Source organism: Pipistrellus hanaki (genome assembly GCF_964339955.1).
Source record: "Pipistrellus hanaki genome assembly, chromosome: 2".
Taxonomy (NCBI): domain Eukaryota; kingdom Metazoa; phylum Chordata; class Mammalia; order Chiroptera; family Vespertilionidae; genus Pipistrellus; species Pipistrellus hanaki.
The window spans coordinates 5,047,217-5,066,529 of record NC_140504.1 but is presented as its reverse complement, the minus strand read 5'-3'; the positions used below and the strand labels follow the sequence as shown (position 1 = coordinate 5,066,529).

Here is a 19,313-nt window from a genome sequence, read left to right as displayed (position 1 = left end):
CTTGGTTTATACTATGTTCTCTGATCACAGCAGAAAGATCTCTGGAAAATCCATTATTACCTGGAAACTAAATAGCCCTTTTCTGAAACTAGAAGAATTCTGTAAGGAAGCATAGGATGAAAAGTCCTTGAGTTAGGGAAAAACATCTTAGTTATACCAGAAAGTACCAACTGTAAAGGGAAAAAAGAATGAGTTTTACTTTTTCCAAATTAAGACTTCCTCTTTGGGAAAAAAAATGATATTAAGTGACAGAAAAGACTGGGAGAAAAATACTTGCAAGTTACATTTCTTATAAAGGATTTGAATTCTGAACATACAGAACTCTGAAAACTCAATAATAAGGAGAAGAATTCAATATAAAAATGGGCAAGAAAATTTGAAAAGACACTTCAGCCAAGATGTGTGGGTGGCATATACACACGTGAAGAGATGCTCAGGTTATTAAGTCATCAAGGACATGCAAATTAAAACACAGTGAGATACCACCAAGTAGCTATTAAAATGGAAAAGGCTGACCAGCCTGGCCGGTGTGGCTCAGTTGGTTGGAGCATTGTCCTCCTTGGGTGAGGACTTAAAAATTTTAAAAATTAATTTTGTAGAAAAGACTGAGCCCTGGCCGGCATGGCTTAGTGGTTAGAGGTTGGCCTACACACAGAGAGTGTCAGGTCTGAGTCCTGGTCAAGAGCAGGTAATGGGATTACAGGTTCCATCCCTGGCCCCAGTTGGGGCACGTGCAGGAGGCAACCAGTCAATGTGTCTCTCTCACATAGATGTTTCTCTCTCTCTCTCCCTCCTCCCTGCCATTCTCTCTGAAACTCAATGGAAAAAATACCCTTGGGTGAAGAACAACAACAAAAAACGACCGAGCATCTCAAATGTTGGTGGAATGCAGAGAAACTGGAACGTAATTAAGAAAAAACAGTTTGGCAGTTTTTTTGGGAAATGAAACACATTTCTGTCATATGAACTAGCCATTCCACTCCATGGATTTACCCAGGAAGAATGAAAATACATGTCCGAGGACTTCTACACTAATGGAGAACAGTGTGGTGATTGCATAAATGGTGATGGAAGAAAATGAAATAAAAGAAAACAATAAATAAACAAAAAAGAGAATGGCCAGATCTTTCTTGTCATGGCATGCAGAAGAGAGTGGGCAGTTTCCAAAGACAGGTTACTCAGTCCGGAGATGGTTTCTGAGGAGGGTCTGGTCCTGCAGCACAGACGTCTGGACCCAGGGCCACTTGCTCCATGGGCACATGAAAGCCAGTGCTACCGGGGTGCAGCGGTCCCCCCTAGGAAAGGAGGAAGCGGGGCTGCCCAGTCTCTGCCCTTGGGGCCCTGTGGCTTTGACATCTTTTTCTTTTTTTCTTTTTAAAAAAACATATTTTATTGATTATTTTTTAAAGAGAGTACGGGAGAGGGAGAGTTAGAAACATCGATGAGAGAGAAACATCAATCAGCTGCCTCCTGCACACCCTCAACTGGGATGTGCCTGCAACCAAGGTATATGCCCTTGACCAGAATTGAACCTGGGACCTTTCAGTTTGCAGGCTGACGCTCTATCCACTGAGCCACACCAGTTAGGGCTCTTTAAAAAAAAAAAAATATATATATATATATATATATATATATATATATATATATATATATATATATATATATATTATTGATTTTAGAGAGGAAGGGGGGAAGAGAGAGAGAGAGAGAGAGAGAGAGAGAAACATCAATGATGAGAGAGAATCATTGATCGGCTGCCTCTTGCATGCACCCCTACTGGGGGCGGAGCCCACTGCCTGGGCATGTGCCCTGACTGGGAATCGAACTGTGACCTCCTGGTTCATAGGTCAATGCGCATCCACTAGGCCCCACCAGCTGGCCTTGACATCTTTTGATGGAATTGAAGTGGAAGGCAGAGCACAGCTCTGAAACTCTGTTCTTAACAGTGAATGTTCCTATTTTTACACACGAACATGGACCAGATGATCCACTTTCAACCTGCAGCAAAGGAAATTCGGTGACGACTGCCAAGCCCACGATGCCTCCATGCACAAGCTGCCATCCGCACAGCGCCGGGGGCTGCACGTCCCCAGCTATAAAAAGAGCCGGGTGGCATTTCAGAAGCTGTGGACACATGAGGAGAGTTGTCAGTGTGAACGCTATTATTTTCCTGGCTGCAGGACACTTGGCCCGGGGGACACAGGCAGTTGACAGGACCTGCTCCAGGGGCGTGAGACTATCTGCTGAAGATTGGGGGGGGGGCGAGAGGGGGGTGGAATCCGTGTGCACCATTACTGCCACCTCGTCTACCGGGCTCTGATCTGAGGCTGGAAGAGTGCCTCTCGGTAGGGCTGTGGAGAGGGGGGCGGTTGAGAAGAGGCAGGGGAGCATAACAGAAGCATCTGAGGGCCTTTTCCCAAAATGCCCACCACCCTCCCACCACCTGGCGCCCTGATCTACCCTGGCTGAGACAGGAGGTGAGGATGTGGGTTCTAATACTATAAGACACATCAATGGAACAGAATAAAAAAATCCATAAATAAATATGTGTGTCCTAAATATTGACTGGCATTTAATATGAAATCATAGTGGGATTTCAAATTAATAAAGAAAAGGTGGATTATTCAATGTTATAGGCACCATGGGGTAGTCATCTTGGGAGAAAATAGTTTATGTACATTCTATGCCAAAGTAAATCCAACATGAAAGTCCTTGAATAAATCGCAAAAAAAATTTTAGTGAGAAAGACCATTTAACACATGAAACCTAAGTGCCTTCATGCAAACGACTGATATATTTAAATACATAAAAGTAAATATTTCTATTAAAATTCATTATAAGTTCAACAATAACTTACCATTGAGATATGAATTAAAGTGTGTTTTATTTTATTTTATTTTTTAAATTTAATTTAATTTTTTAAATATATTTTATTGATTTTTCACAGAGAGGAAGAGAGAGGGATAGAGTCAGAAACATCGATGAGAGAGAATCATTGATCAGCTGCCTCTTGCACACCCCTACTGGGGAATGTGCCCTCAACCAGGGTACATGCCCTTGCCCGGAATCGAACCCGGGACCTTTCAGTCCGCAGGCCGACACTCTATTCACTGAGCCAAACCGGTTCCGGCGTGCCCCCCCCCCCCCCCCCCCCTAGACAAATGACTAATTTCTTAATTACATAGAGAACTCCTACAGGTAAATACAAAAGAACCACCACCACCAACAAAAATACACTAAAATCCTAACAGGAAAAAAATGGGGAAAAGATATGAGTGGGTAGTTTACAGAAAAGCAAAAACAAATGCCCTTAGAACAGTGTTTTTCAACCTTTTTTGGGCAAAGGCACACTTGTTTCATGAAAAAAATCACGAGGCACACCACCATTAGAAAATGTTAAAAAATTTAACTCTGTGCCTATATTGACTATATATAAAGTAATTCTCTTGAATAGGAATCAAATAAACACAAAGAAAGTATTTTATAATTACTTCATTATGAAATATTAAGTAAACAAAATAGTGAAAAATTATAAAATTCTTGTCTTGTCTGCACCTACGGCACACCAGACAACATCACAACCAGGAACAGCGGTTGAAAAACGCTGCCTTAGAAGATAAACCCAACGTCACCCATATAAAGTAGAACAAATTAAAGTCACGCTGAGATCATGTTCTACGCCTATCAGATCGGCACAGTTCCCCGGCATGTGATGAGCCCACGCTGGCGAGGCTGCCTGGGGAAACAGGCCACCGGATCCACACCAGAGTGCAGAGGGCCTCCTGGGAAGGCACATGGACATCCCTTAAATTGTCAGCTGAGCCCGAGGCACTGGCAGAGTCCGTGTCCTGGTTACACTCCCCAAGAAGGCTGGGGGTGTATTCAGTTTCTGACTTACCTTTGTCCAGGTGTCAGCAGGGGCGGGTCTAGATATGTAAATCCAGTGATGCTAGGGCCTAGTTAAGAATGCAAATAAGCTCTTTTGACCCTATAATATAAACCTGTTGCATGGCTTGGCTGCTCGCTGCCTCTCCATCAGAGAGGATGGTGCCCACCTAGCGCCCAGCTTGAATCTATTTTTTAAAAAATATATATTTTATTGATTTTTTACAGAGAGGAAGGGAGAGAGATAGAGAGCTAGAAACGTCAATGAGAGAGAAACATCGACCAGCCACCTCTTGCACACCCCCTAACGGGGATGTGCCCGCAACCAACGTACATGCCCCTGACCGGAATCGAACCTGGGACCTTTCAGTCCGCAGACCAACTCTCTACCACTGAGCCAAACCGGTTTCGGCTTGATGAATCTATTTCTGCCTCTTGTCTCTTTTTCTTCTTTCTCTCTTTCTTTCTTAATCCCCAGCTCCTCCACTCAGGAACCTGTTTCTTTTTCCGTGATGGAGATGGACACGGAAAACAGAGAAACAGCCCCCCCCCCCCCCCGCTCCCCCCTCCCCGCCCCACCGGAGAACGGGCAGAGCCAGATACAAAGAAGCATCCCCTCTGCCACAGCCAATGCGACAACATTCATCAAGGTCACAGGTGAGTTCCCTTTAACTCAGCAAATCCACTTCCAATCCTCTCACCGAGAGGTATACTCCCGGGTGTGAGCAGACATATACACATGGCATCCATTGTTTCTAACAACAAGAGATTGGAAACGACCTAAATGTCTGCTGACAATGATTGGTGAAATAGATTAGGGAACATCCACATACTAGTACAGCTGTCCTCAACCCTTCTAATGTTGCCACCCTCTACTATAGAGCCTGAGACCATCGGAAAACACAGATATTTACATTACAATTCATGACAGTAGCAAATTTACAGTTATGAAGTAGCAACGAAAATAATTTCATGGTTGGGGTCACCAAAACATGAGGAGCTGTGTTAAAGGGCCGCGGCATTAGGAAGGTTGAGAACCCCTGTATTAGAAGGTCATAAGGCTGAAAAAAATGAGGGCGGCCTTCATGTACTCATAGGATTGTCCCTGAGCAGGGCACTATCAATATATGATCCATTGTAGCTTCTGAATATTCCCTAGCCAACTTTTCAAATTAAATTTAAAATGATAATGGAGATAATGGAGATAGAAACCACAAAATATAGAACACTACAAAATTTTGAGCTAGTAGGCTTGAAAAAGTGCAAAATAATATTTCTAGAATGAAAAATATAGTGGATGCAATTAAAAACTCACTGAATAGGTTAAACAGACTGAACATGGCTGAAGAAAGAATGGCCAATACATACATTCAAATTTTCCATAATAAAATATTGAGAGGAATCAGAGGGGAGACTACATATCCAGTAAATGATGCTGAGAAAATTAAATATCCTTATAAGAATTAGATTCCTACTTCACATTTTAGAAGAAAAATTTTAGAAAGTGTATAGTATCTTTAAAAACAACAATTCTATTTTCTTAGATTAAGGAAGAATTTCTTAAATAAAAGCAGAGTAAAGCCATAAGAAAGATTAGTAAATTTTATTTCACTAAATTTAAGAAAAAATGTAAATAAAAGACACCAAAAACAACCAAAAAAAAAAAAAAAAAAAAAAAAGGCCAGGAGATCACCATGCACATAGCCCAGAAAAATTAATCTCAAATATAGAAAGAATTCATATATGCCAATAAAAAGGTAAAAAAAAAAATGCAAAGCTGTTAATAAAAATCACCATCTGAGAAAAAGCTCAAACATTCCATAAACGTATCAAAAATTAAGACATCTCAGATAATCAATTAAAATACTATTTCACACAGATTGGCAAAAAGCAAAAATTACGATAATACTTTGACGGAATGGAAATTCTGGTGGCCCAGCTACTTTGAAGACCAATTTGACTGTAGCCCGTAATGCTGATGACTAGCACGCCAAATCATTTAGAAATTCCATTTCCAGATCTCATTTGCGTGCACAAGAGGGTCACCAAAGTATTGTTTATACTCACAAATGTTAGAAACCACCCGATATAAATCAAGGCGGTATTGGGCAAGTGATCTGGGTATACTCACGCAATGGAGTACTATACAGCACTCAGAATGAACGACCTAGAGCTCGTAGGAATGTGGGGGGTCTAGGAGATGTAATGGTGAACAGGTTGACCAAGGATAGCCACCATACAACAGCAGTCGTGTAAATTAAGAAATGACAAGAGACCCAACGACCAACTTGTGTTTTGTTGTAAACACTATTTATAAGTATACTAGTGGCCCGGTGCATGAAATTTGTGCATGGGGCGGGGGAGGGGTCCCTCAGCCCAGCCTTCACCCTCTCCAATCTGGGACCCCTCTGGGGATGTCTGACTGCCTCTCACAATCTGGGACCACTGACTCCTAATCACTTGCCTGCCTGCCTGATTGCCCCTAACCACCTCTGCCCGCCTTCCTGATCACCCCTAACTGCTCCCCTGCTGGCCTGACCACCACTAACCTCAGTGACATTACACACTTGCAGTGATTATGAGAATATACACCAGCTTCACAATAAAGGGTGACTCTGGGAGTGCAGTGAGGTGGGGCTTTAGCTATACTTATTATTTTTTATTTCTATAACAAATTTTGGAAGATGACAAAAGGATAGCATTTGTTATATCTGGGTGTTTAGTCAGTACATGGATTTCCTGTAATTTCAAGCATTTTCTTTGTTAATTAAAACGCGTTATAGCCCTGGCCGGTATAGCTCAGTTGGTTGAGTGTCGTCCTGTGCACCTTAAGGTCACGGGTTTGATTCCCGGTCAGGGCACGTGCCCCAGTGGTGGGTTCAATCCCCACTTGGGGCATGTATGGGAGACAACAGATTAACGTTTCTCTCATCGATGTTTCTCTTTCTCCCTTCCTTTCGCTCTCACATCAATAAAAACATATTGAAGTAAATAAATAAGAAGGAAGATTTAAAAAACGTTATAAACGAACACTTTGGAACAGAACAAAAGGCAGCCCTTCGTTCCGTGTATTACGGTGCCACAGACCAGGTCTGGCTGCTCGCTGCAGCCCCGAGGGGAGCCATCACTTTAATGGCTACGCGACTTGCACTAAAGAGGAGACTCATCGGTGTGCATTCCCGCCGCTGCTACAATCGAAGGGCTAAGTGCCCACACCTTAAATATATTTTCAACAAACAGCAGAAACGAGCTCCAATAAAAACACCTCGCCAGGAATTCATGAGGAAACGCGGCCGCCGAGAGAGGCTTCGTGCTAACGGTTCCCGCGGCACTTCCCGTGGAGCAGACGGGGTGGCGGGCTCCGCAGCCTCCATTAAAGCGGACGACGTGACGGCTGTTGCCATAGCAGCCCCGATCTACCTCGGTGGTGTTTAACCAGCGGACGGGAACGGTGGGGAAACTGCTCTGGCTCTTAGATTCCCTGGTTTTACAGAAGCAAAGCGCCCACCGCGGGGAGACACGGTGTCTCAGGCTGTGGGGCCCCAGGGAACGCAGGGAGCGAGGACCCCCTCGGTGGAAAGCAAAGGGTTAGTGCCCATCTGAAAGGGTCACCTTGGCTCATGACCAAGATTCAGAAATGACAAGTCTCCAGCCTCCCAGTCTGGTCACAAGTACAAGTCGAAGAACTCTGCGCTGACGTTTAAGAAGATATATCACAGCCCCGTCATTCATTCATGGATTGGGTGATTTTATTTATGAAGAATGGGAACTGGCCTAAGAACTCCAGATGTACTTTTCCCTTCTCCTGTTTCTCTGCTGTTCTCCACATTCCTTTACTTTGTGGGGATCGCAGAATAAGAATATGAAGCACACTTGCCTACTTTATATCCCAGGACTCCCATTTTGAGGCCACGATGTAGGCAGCAAGAAATAATCGCTGGAATCTCTCCCTCCTGAACAAATCAGCTGTGATGGGGTTTCCTGCACACCCTCCTCTCCGTGACTCTCCCCCAAACTCTGGTTAATTTTACTTTTCATCTTTGTGTTTTTTAAAATATTTTAAATGAAAATTTTTAGAAACATCAACGATGAGAGAGAATCATTAATCAGCTGTCCCCTGTATGCCCCCTACTGGGGATCAAGCTCACAACTCGGGCATGTGCCCTGATTGGGAATTGAACTGTGACATCCTGGTTCATAAGTCGATATTCAACCACTGAGCCACACCAGCCAGGCAAATGCTAGTTAATTGTAGATCAGAGTGAAGATCTGGTTGGTTAGTGTTCCTGCCTGTCCTGCAATTACTATGTCTCAAGTTTAAGGCTTCCTTTCATCAAATTCCTGTTTCCTTTCCTCCACTGCATGGGGATCGTGTATTTCACCATCACCCCAGTTTTCTTCTGTTCCACCTCCTGTCATTGGTTCTTTTTTCTACCTCACATTTGCTTAGTTGTTCTACCCCTGAGCACTTCATTCTGCTCCTGACCCTGACCGATGCCCCAAACGTTTTCAGTCCTCTGACAACCTATGGGAGACCTGACACCCTATGGCCTGGCACATACTTCCTGGGGACGAGCTTCCTGCATTCCATCTATGACTTGCCTTTTCCTTACCAGCTCGGCTGTTAGTGGGGGGTACCCGTGTGCAGTCGGGACACTCCATCCCAAGCCCACCGCCAACTCCGAAGACATTTTCAAGTGTAAGGAGTGTCACCATCCTATCAACGTGACTGTGCTCTTGTGGTTTCTCCGGAGATCTGGCTAAGCCTCAAGCCAGGCTCCGCAGAACAATGCTGCTCTGTCACTGCCACGCCTTCTCACAAAGGACTTCTGTCAGAAGAATGGGCTCCTTGGTCTCATTCTTTTGGGCTTTTGAGAAACAGCAGTGACAAGCATTTATTTCTTATTGTACAGGGTTTCGTTGAGGAAACAATATACATAGTGTATCTATGAATTTTCTTCACTTTCACTGTCAAACACTGACGTTCCACCCCCAGGCCTCTTGGAATATTTTTATTCCTGGGATGAGGTGCCCATGCAGGTTTTATATGAGAGGGAACAGTCATGCCAACACTTCCTAGCCTTTTCCATGTGCCAAGTATGGCACTGGACGTCTTACTTGGGTGGACTTGCTTTTTCCTCTCAGCAAACCCCAGTACATTTTACCAATAAGAATTTGATCACAGCCCTAACTGGTTTAGCTCAGTGGATAGAGCATCAGCCTGCAGACTGAAAGGTCCAAGGTTCGATTCCAGTCAAGGGCATGTACCTTGGTTGCGAGCACATCCCCAGTAGGAGATATGCACGAGGCAGCTGGTCGATGTTTCTCTCTCATCAATGTTTCTAACTCTCTATCCCTCTCCTTTCCTCTCTGTAAAAAAATCAATAAAATATATTTAAAAAAAAAAAAGACTTTGATCACAGGCATGAGTGGATCAACTCAACACAACTGACTTGCAAGAAGTGCTCCCGAGTGAGTGAACTGACACGTTCTGGAGGCAGGTCTCCCTGTCCGACGCCAGCATTGCTCACCTGCACAGGGACTTGCCGCGAAGCCCACCCTCTTCCGAGCTCTGTCAAAGATCACGTAGAAGCCCTCCATCACGGTAGCACCAATCACCAGCGCATTCGTGGACGGTGAAATGCCAAATCGGTAGCACTCGTAATTCAGGCCAGCCCTCATCATGGGCTGAATGTAAAGCTGGTGTTTAAGAGAAAAGAGGAAACAAGAAGAAGCACAAATCAGGCAACATCACACAGCTGTCATGGTCACAGGGGGCTCAGAACTCTCCAAGATGCTATGCACACTACAGATCTAGGAGTTGAAATGTGGTGGTGATAAGCATGGTGGTGATAAACACTAATGAGAGTGACAGGAACATGTGCATGATCTGTAACTGTACACAGGGACAACCATACGCAGACTGCCATCCATTCTATCTATTTAGTCATCCATTCATCAAGTCATCCATCTATCTAGTCATCTGTCCATCTGTTTGCCCGCCCATCCATCCATCCATCCATCCATCCATCCATCCACCTACCTATTCACCCATCCATCTGTCCTTCCATCCATTCAACCATCTGCCCACCAGTTATTTTTTGAGCCTAGATACTGCCGTTGGTATCAGCAATCCAAGGACGAATAACACATGGTTCCTGTCCCAGCCAAGCTTCCCATCTAAGGGGGTGACAGGTGAGTAAACATTGAGTCAGAAGTATTCCAACAGGTCCCTTCTATTGATAACGTTGGCCTGCTAGTTCTCTCATCATCACAACTCTCTACACCTCATCTCTAAGAGAGGGTCCTCTCTTCCTCCCTCCTCCCAACTCACTGGCTACTCCCTCCCAGGCATCTGCACTGGATCTGCTTCCCCTTCCTCACCCGTCAGTATCTGAGAACTGCAGAGCTCTGGCTTCCTTTCCATCTTTCCTCCCAGGTGGCTCATGCAGCCCCATGGCCCTCAGTACACCCCCTGTGCTCTATGCCGAGGCTCCCAAATCTTCACGTCCAGCCCAGATCTTTGCTGCCATTGCCACACGCTTCTGTCCACCTGCCCCCCCACTCATCATCAGTTGGCATCTCAAGTGTAACAGTAAGAAGATAACCCTGAACTTTGGCAATTGCCCCAATCTGCTCATCTGAAGGCTCTCTGTCTCAGTTAAATCCGTGACGCAGCCTTGACTCAGGTGCCAGAGCACCAGGTCAGTATCTTTGATCTCCCACCGAGACCGCACATGGCGCCTGCGGCCTTCCTTTGAAATAGAACCTGATCTGATCACTTCTCCCATCGCCATCACCACCACCCTGGTCCAGGTCATGGGTGGCCTCTTCTCTCCTGATCTACAACAAAGGTCCCTAACTGGCTCCAGGATGCACAGGGAGGATGACTTCCTCAGTGCAAGAGGCAAAAACCATCACAATCAGAGAGAAGACACGGCATCAAAAGATAAGAAGCTCTGACATGTGTGAGGCCCCTGTCCTGAGGTCCCCAGGAGGCAAGAGTTACTAGGGCCATGTGTTCAATCTTAAAACAACCAGTGAGCAAATCAATATCATATTAGTAACAATTCCTCTGCTGTTTTTTAATGGAAAAGTATTAAAAATGTAGGCAGTTAAGAGAGAATGGCTTGGTATGACATGACAAATATATGTTTTTGGGAAAAAAACACACACACACAATAAAGCACAAAATAAGTGAGAAGGATTTTGCCCTAAAGGATGGAAGCACTAAGGAAAACCTGGAGGAACAAGTCAATACTCGGATAGGCAGTCTCGGGCCTTCTGGAAATGTGAGAGGTAGGGAATTTGGAGGGACAAGCAAAGATTGAAAGGAGACCAATGAAAGGAGCTTCTGTATGATGACTGATAGAGGTGGAGGAGGCAGAGTGGGTCTTTGGAATGGTAGGCACAGGAACAGCATTTAAAATCCAAACAGAAAAGGAAGCCAGAAGCTGTGCTGGCGAGAACATAAGTGATCAAACTGACCCCGAGGAAGGTTAACGCCACTGTACTTCCCCTGCAGGGCGGAGGGGAGGGAGAGGGGCTGCAAGGCGAGGGGAAGCTCGGAAGGACGCAATGGTGGCAGGGCCTGGAGTCACCACCTGCTGGGCATCGAGCAGCTGCTGTGTCCAGGGCGAACCCTGCACTGATTGGTGTGTCTGTCTGCAAACCCCTCTTCAAGGCCAGGCATCATTCTAGCGCCTAGGCAACTAGTATACGCCAGGCATGCAGGAAGACTTCAATAAATGCGCGTCAAATGAATGAATGGGGCTAAGCTTTGATCAGTGCTAAATTAAGTGTGTGTGTGTAGGGGGGGGGGGAGGGAGGGGACGGTGGCTTAGCTGTTACAGAATCAGAAACACACACACACACACACACACACACACATACACACGTCCCTATCTTTGAATGAACTAATCCCACAATGAAACCCAAATAATTATATGAAGTATGATGCAACTGATGATACTGATGCGAACAGAATTTGTATCTTTTACTCTGGCCTGTCTGTTGGGTCCCAGTTGAACTCCCAATAAAAATTCCAGACTGTCAATGTGTCACATGTCGGGAAAGCTGTGGCATTTCTGGATCTCAGAAGAAACTGTCTGCCTTACGCTGAGTACAAACGGGAGAACCAGTGGCACCAAGACTGACACTATTTACACGTACAGGGTTATGTGAAAAAACAATCAGAATTTGTCTGAGAGCTGGAAATGGATTTTTTAACAGGCCAAAGAGAACTCAGCTAGTGTGTTGCTGGAAAACGGTGTTGGTGACAATCCAGACTCTCCTGCTCTAGCAGCCACCCGCCCAGCTCTGCCTGCTGGGCCTGAAGGTCCCAGGTGGGGACCCCAGGCTAATACTTTGGGGACAAGGAGCCCTGTGACTGCTCTGAATGTTAGGAAAGGGGTGGGGCAGGCGGAGCTGACGTGTTAGATGACACCAGTGCGTCCTTGAGGGGTGGGACCAGCATATGGAGCGTGCATGGTTCTCAGCAGGGGATTGCTCACAATTGCACATCCATGTCCTTCCCAATAGGCAACGGAAATGAACATGATGAGGCTGATAAAAACTCAGACAAATAATGGGGAATGTTGATTTTTAAAAATCGAAAATGTGAACATGTCAAAGTCAAACCCCCCAAAAAACTACAGTCTCATAAGTGAGAATAAGACTGGATTCTTGCCGAAACCCGTTTGGCTCAGTGGATAGAGCATCAGCCTGCAGACTGAAAGGTCCCATGTTCGATTCCGGTCAAGGGCATATACCTTGGTTGCGGGCACATCCCCAGTAGGGGGTGTGCAGGAGGCAGCTGATCGATGATTCTCTCATCGATGTTTCTAACTCTCTATCCCTCTCTCTTCCTCTCGGTAAAAACTCAATAAAATATATTAAAAAAAAAAAAACTGGGTTCTTACTCAGAGATATGCACATGGACACCACCTCCCCACCCGGCCTCCTGTGTCCCCTCACTCACCCTGTGCTTGATCCTAAGAACACCGACAATCCCCAGGGAACTTTCAGCTTTGATGGCTGTTAGCTGCCCGGGATGTAAAAGGTTTTTCCCTGATTGCCTGCTTTTTCCCTCCTGCTTCTTGCGAGTCCCTGACTCTGCCAACCACCCACACGCCATTTATTTGCCAGGACACGTCTACCTGTGTCCTCCAGCTAGGCTTTAACTTCAGTCACACACCACACTGATGAAATAACGTCCACATTTGGCTGGCTGGCAGACCAAAATATAATCGTAAAAAGTACATTATTTTAAAGATGCTGAAAACATATTCCAACATCACTCTTTGCAGTGCCGTGCAGCCAAGGTCATGGGCGTCTTCTGAACATGTCACTGCAAGTATTACCGTTTCTCTTTTATAGTTAAAGAGGTAGACGCAGACAGGGCGAGTGAGTCAAGGACAGTGTTCTCTGCCAGGCTGTATTTCAGTCTTTTCCCCAACAAATGCCCCTTTCTGGAATGCCACCCCCTTCTCCTACGTAAAGTTGAAAAATGGAGAAAAGGCAGTATTATCCCTTACTTGTTTCTTCTGAAATTATTCCTCTTTTCCTACCTCCTAGCCACACTCCTTTATCCCAAATCCACCAGATTATATGGCATAGACACAGGGCTTAGCCTTTTGACAGTCACAGGGCACTCCCCTCCCCCACATGGCAGAATTGTGGAAGGCAGGGTGGTCTTTAAAACTCATGGTTCTCATCTTCAAGGAAAGAATTGAGAGAGAATAGAAGTGTGTGTGTATGTGTGTGTTTTCAGAAAACAGAAGCCAAAGGGGGAAAGGCAACGGCATAAAATACACCCCAAAGACATGGCCCCGTGCCAGATGCATAGCCTGGAAAACTCGCATTATGGGCTTGAAGGGCAAGCTCACAAATGGGTCATTCTGCTCAGCGGAGGTTCCACAAAGGATGGGTTGTTCTAGTGGGGTCTTCGAGGACGGGAAGAATGTAGATGCACAGATGGAGTGGGGACCAGAAGGCCTTTCAGGCGGGGAGTGGTGAGGGGCGGGGAATGATTAGAGCAAAGGTTAGGAGAGGGAGCAGGCGCAGTGGCCAATCAGTGGAGGATCACGGATGTAGCAGGAAATAGAGGGGAGAGCAAGGAAGGGCCCAGCGAGGGGGTCCTGGAGAGCCACACCAGGGAAAGAGACCATCGGCATTTAAACAGTGGCACTGAAGCCAAAACCAATTTGGCTCAGTGGATAGAGCATCGGCCTATGGACTGAAAGGTCCCAGGTTGGATTCTGGTCAAAGGCATGTACCTTGGCTGCGGGCACATCCCCAGTTAGGGGTGTGCAAGAGGCAGCTTATTAATGATTCTCTCTCATAGATGTTTCTAACTCTATCTCTCCCTCTTCCTCTCTGTAAAAAATGAATAATATATTAAATAAATAAATAAATAAATAAATAGTGGCACTGAAAGCTGTGGTTTAGGAAGCCTGACCTGGAATCGTTGTATAGGGAAACAGAGTGGTGACATGGATGCCTGCAGGGCACCCTGGAGGTTCCCGAAGTGATAGAAGGGGGAGTGAGGGACATAGTGAGAGCTATGGGGAGAGGCGAGAACATGACTAAGGAAGATAGGAGTTGGTCTATTGAATTAGATGCTTGGGATGAAGAAGGAATCAATGATTTATTGCATATGGGGGAAATGGTGTCTTAATCTCTGAGAATCCGGTTTTATTCTTTATTTACACATAACTAGGAAAAACCCATCTATTGGTATTGTTGGAGATGTTGCAAAAAATGTCCTCAATTCTTGACCTTTCCTTGTAGCCACCCCCTTGTGATGTGACTTTGCAGACCCTCCCATTGGGAGGTGGTGTCTACTCCTCCACCCGGGAGTCTGGGCTGGCCTTGGCCTCATGTGGGCAGCACTGTGCAGGAGGTGGTGGCTAGTTCTGGGAATAGATTGCAGGAGTCCTCGAGTTTCTTCTCTCTCAGAAGAAGAAACCGCTGCATGAGTCACCGCTGGATGGTGAGCCAACAAACAGCCCTATCACTCCATTGACCTAGCCACCAGAGTAAATGAGGCCATCCCAGAGCCCAGACCAAGGCCCACCGAGACCAATGCCCACCTGGACCAACATAGACCAAGGCCAACTTAGACCAAGGCCACCCTAGACCGAGGCCATCCTAGACTGAGGCCACCCTAGACCCAGCCAACACCAGCTGACAAGACACAGGAGAGCAAGCCCAGGAGATCAGCAGACCCACCTAGGCTCCTGAGCAGGAATTAAAGCTCACTGGTAAAGCTGCTGCTATTTGTGGTTGTTTGTTACTCGGCAGCACTGAATATCTATTCCTGTGCTAGGTATTGATTATTAGATATTATGCATGAAGGGCTTTACTTTTGCAAGCTACATGTCGAAGAGAGAAAAGCACAAATCCAAGCTCCTACCTGAGGCAGGATAGTGAGGCGGAAGGATCTGCTGGAGTTCTCGTCTCTCAGGTAGATGGAGATTTTCGGGAAGTAAGACCAAGGTGTTTCGGGACTCGCCCAGCATGCCAGCTGGGATCCAGTCCAGAAACCATCCGAGAATTCTGGAATCTAGACAAATATGATAACGTGAGAACTAATGACTAGTCTGGCGCGTCAACAGGAAACAGCTCCCAGCTCTTCTTGTCACCCCGCCAGAGGCCCACGGGGATAAACAGGGTTTAATTTGGACGGCGCAGGGGAGCCATCAGTCCTCTGGAGGGGAACGGTGCTGACAAATAACAATTATTAACACCGAGGCTCGTGGAGCACTCGCCGGCATGAGGAACCTTTATAAACGCTTTGCAGTCCAATCTGATCCTCAAACACCGCCATCAGCGCAGTAACACTACCCCCTCTACTTCACAGACGAGGAAACCAAAGCACCAGGAGGTGAAGTGGCTTGCCCAAGGTAACACCGTAGTTGGCAAGGACCCTTTAAAAGAGAGACCTGATCCTAAATGTGGCCCTGGGGACCTTTCAGGCATCCTCTCTCCTTTGAATTCCCCGCGCCCAGCAAGCTTCCTCCAGGTACAGAGCCCTTTGCGAGCTCTCCGCTCTTCTGGAACACCTTTCTCCTCTCCAGATCTCAGCTCAGATGGCGCCTTCTCCAGGAAGCCCTCCCTGATTCCCCCCCACATAATGCTGGTCCTCCACCGGAGATGCCCCTGTAGCAGTTAGTTTGACATTTACTGTAATTGGTTCACTTCCGTTTCCTGCACTAGGATCTGAGTCCTCTAAGGACAGGGGCCTGCTGTCTGCATCCCCTTATGGTCCTAACAAAGCCCATCAGGGAGACCCGGGACAGACTGTGGGAAATATGAATGGGCTGGAACACAGAACGCCCACCTGTGCCTCTCGTCAGGGGACTGGAAGGACAGTCACCCAGCATGTCTACTAGTTGCTGAATCTTCAGTGAATGACAAGTTCCAGCCATGCCATCTCGCCAGAACCAGCAAAGGCACCAGAGCAGGGCTGCCCTGGGCCTGCTGGCTCCCCGAGGGAGGACCGTGTGGGAGGCTCCTCTGCTACCAGCACACCCCTGCCAGCACAGAGCCCTGCTGGGGGACTATGTGGTGGGGACAGGGCTAGGAGAGTACTGACAGGGAGGAAGGCGGGTGTTTGTCCCTGAGGTAGGAACACCTGGGCTGAGTTAGGGACGAAAGGGCATTGGTGAGGTATAGTGGGAGGGAGGGGGAAGGAGGAGGGAGGAGGGCAGAGCATGAGACTTGCCCCACTGGGACGCGGATGACAGCCACGGAGGACAGAAAAGCGCACGAGGCAGGCATGGAGAGAGCCAGGGCACCACGGTGCATTTATCAGAAACCGTTTCTCAGAGGCCTGGGCTCCGCGGCACACAGTGTCACTGCGGCATTCCAGTGGGACCCGCAGGTCACTTGTCTGAGTCCAGCCTCCGGGGGAGGAAGGGGGCGTGGCTGAATTCCAGAGTCACAGACAGGAGGGTGGGATGGGCCATGGACAGAGCATTTAGGACAGTACAGGGAGGAGAGGGACCTAGGACCCACCCAGAGAAATGGGCAGGAAGAGAGACCCCCAAGAGGGCGGCCCAGGGCTGGGAAGAGGTGCCCAGAGGAGGGAGTGATGGATGCCGAGGCAGCTAAGCACACTGCTGTGCAGAACATGTGGGGCAGGTACAGAGGACACCATGGTGGGGCAGGATGAACACGGAGTGTGTCCTGTGATACACAACCACACACACCGGCGCCAGCCCTCCCTCCCGGTGACAGAGGGAGAAATATCCTGTGTCTCTCCATCCACGGAAGGCTGCCCCCTGGACTGCCCAGGAGTGACCTGCAAGATCTCTAACACTGGCTTTAATGCAGTGTCTCCTTTGATAAAAGCAAAGTCGATTGGAAATGAGCATCCTAGGGACGAGCCTCTTGCCAGACGATGAGGCAGGGCAGTCATTTTGCCAGAAAGGTTGGCTCGGCTGACCCACGGACCACAGCTCAGACATCAGCACTAAGAGCAGGTCCAGCCACGGATGGAGAATGAAGCTCAGAGAGGCCAAGGAGCTGGCCTGAGGGGCCCAGCTCAGAACCTGATGCTTCCAGGGGCTAAGCCATGTGGGCGGGGGGTGGAGGAGGCTTAGATCACAGAGCTTTAACAGAGTCAGAAGTCATCTGGAAGCTGGTCCTCTGCTTGTGTGTTTTAGAGTTGCAGAAGCACAAGGCCTGAGATGCATGGTACCACAGCGGGGAGGAGTGGAGCCCAATCTCTGCCACACACAAGTCCCCACTGGGCTCATTTCAAAATACAGGCCTACCCACCATCCTATCTAATAAAAGACTAATATGCAAACTGACCTTCACATACAAGATGGCTGCCCCCGTGTAGACATAAGATGGCTACCACAAGATGGCCAGCAGGGGAAGCAGTTGTGGGCAATCAGGCCAGCAGGGGAGCACAGTTGGGGGCGACCAGGCCTGCAGGGGAGGGCAGTTAGGGGCAACTGGGCTGGCAGAGGAGCAGTTAGGAGCCAGTGAGGCTGTCAGGGGAATGGTTAGGTGGTGATCAGGCTGGCAGGCAGAAGCGGTTAGGGGCAATCAGGCAGGCAGGCAGGCAAGCGGTTGGGACTCAGCAGTCCTAGATTGTAAGAGGGCAGTCGGACATCCCTCTAGGGCACATGTGTCAAACACACGGCCCGCGGGCCAAATCCAGCCCGCCAGGCCTTGCAATGTGGCCCGCACCGCGCTGTCATCACTGCACTCCGCTGTCAGTTTATGACATTGTCAGTTATGACTGTTCAGTAAACCATTCGGCCCGCGATTTAGGCTGGATTTTAGATTTTGGCCCCTTCTCTGATTGAGTTCGACACCCCTACTCTAGGGGTTCCAGATTTGAGAGGGTGCAGGCTGGGCTGAGGGACACACTCCCCACAACCCCCATGTACGAATTTCATGCACTGGGCCTCTAGTTCATTTCTAAAATCCCCAGGCGATAGTCCATGCAGGAGCCAGAGCCCAACGAGCCAGCCTTTCCCTGACCCGAAAGGAGACCAGGCGGGGCGCGGCTCCGAGGGCCGGCAGACAGAGAACAAACACGCCTTTGGTGTGCACACAAAGGCCCGCAGAGCGAGCACACCCTCCAGGGACAAGCAGCCTTCCCAGGTTGCTCCTCCTGACACGGCTCCGGGGTCACAGGATCCGGGGCGACGAGGAAAACACATTTCTTAATTTCCCTCCTGCACCTCGTGGTTTTCTTACAAAGCCAGTCACTGCCCAACCCGTGATCTGATGACCACGGGGTGCCAACACCTGCCAGCCACAGCCTGGCGCTCTCTCGGCCTGCAGAGGCTCCGCTGGCGGTCGGTCACATGCCCAGGGTCCGGGCACTTCCGTGGCCCAGGGGAAGCACTCACAGCTCAGAGCATTACACCTGACAAGCACTGGTAGCTCAGAGCATTACGCCTGACAAGGCCCTGCTGCGGACATGTCCACGAGTGAGGGAAACGGGCAGATGCCTCCGTAATTCGAGCATCGAGCCTCGTCTGATTTGCAGCCAGCATTCTGAATGTCAGGCTCTAAAGCTTCAGGCCTTCCTTGTCTGATTCAGCGGATATTAGACGGCTCTGGCTGCCGCCTTGATGACCTTTTAGTGCCTCTGTGTTCTTGCTTTTTTATTCCTCCTCTGCAAGCTTTTTGTTTGCCTGCTGCTCTTCCTGTGGCAGTTTTATATCTGTCTGTCTGTCTGTCTGTCTGCCTATCATTAATCCTCACATGAGGAAATTTTTCCCATTGATTATTAGGGAGCGTGGAAGGGAAGGAGGAAGTGAGAGAGAGAAAAACATCAATGTCAGACAGACATATCGATTGGCTGGCTCCCGTGTGCGCCCCAACTGGGGCCAACAATGAATTTGCAACCCAGGTACGTGCCCTTGACTGGGAGTACCATTCAGTGCACAGGTCAGTGC

General features: G+C 47.9%; 1 protein-coding gene across 2 annotated transcripts in view; it reads right to left on the bottom strand.

Moving 5' to 3' along the window:
- The window catches only part of BACE2 (beta-secretase 2), a 66,201-nt gene that overhangs the window by 5,842 nt on the left and 41,046 nt on the right, over positions 1–19,313 (bottom strand). Inside the window, exons 7-8 of one of the 2 annotated variants that reach the window (XM_084873644.1) lie at positions 15,302–15,451; positions 9,417–9,585 (exon numbers count right to left, since the gene is read on the bottom strand). In XM_084873644.1, the coding sequence (XP_084729770.1) occupies positions 9,417–9,585; positions 15,302–15,451 (319 nt within the window). The remainder of the gene's footprint in view (positions 1–9,416; positions 9,586–15,301; positions 15,452–19,313) is intronic. The other variant, XM_084873645.1, reaches the window with a different exon arrangement.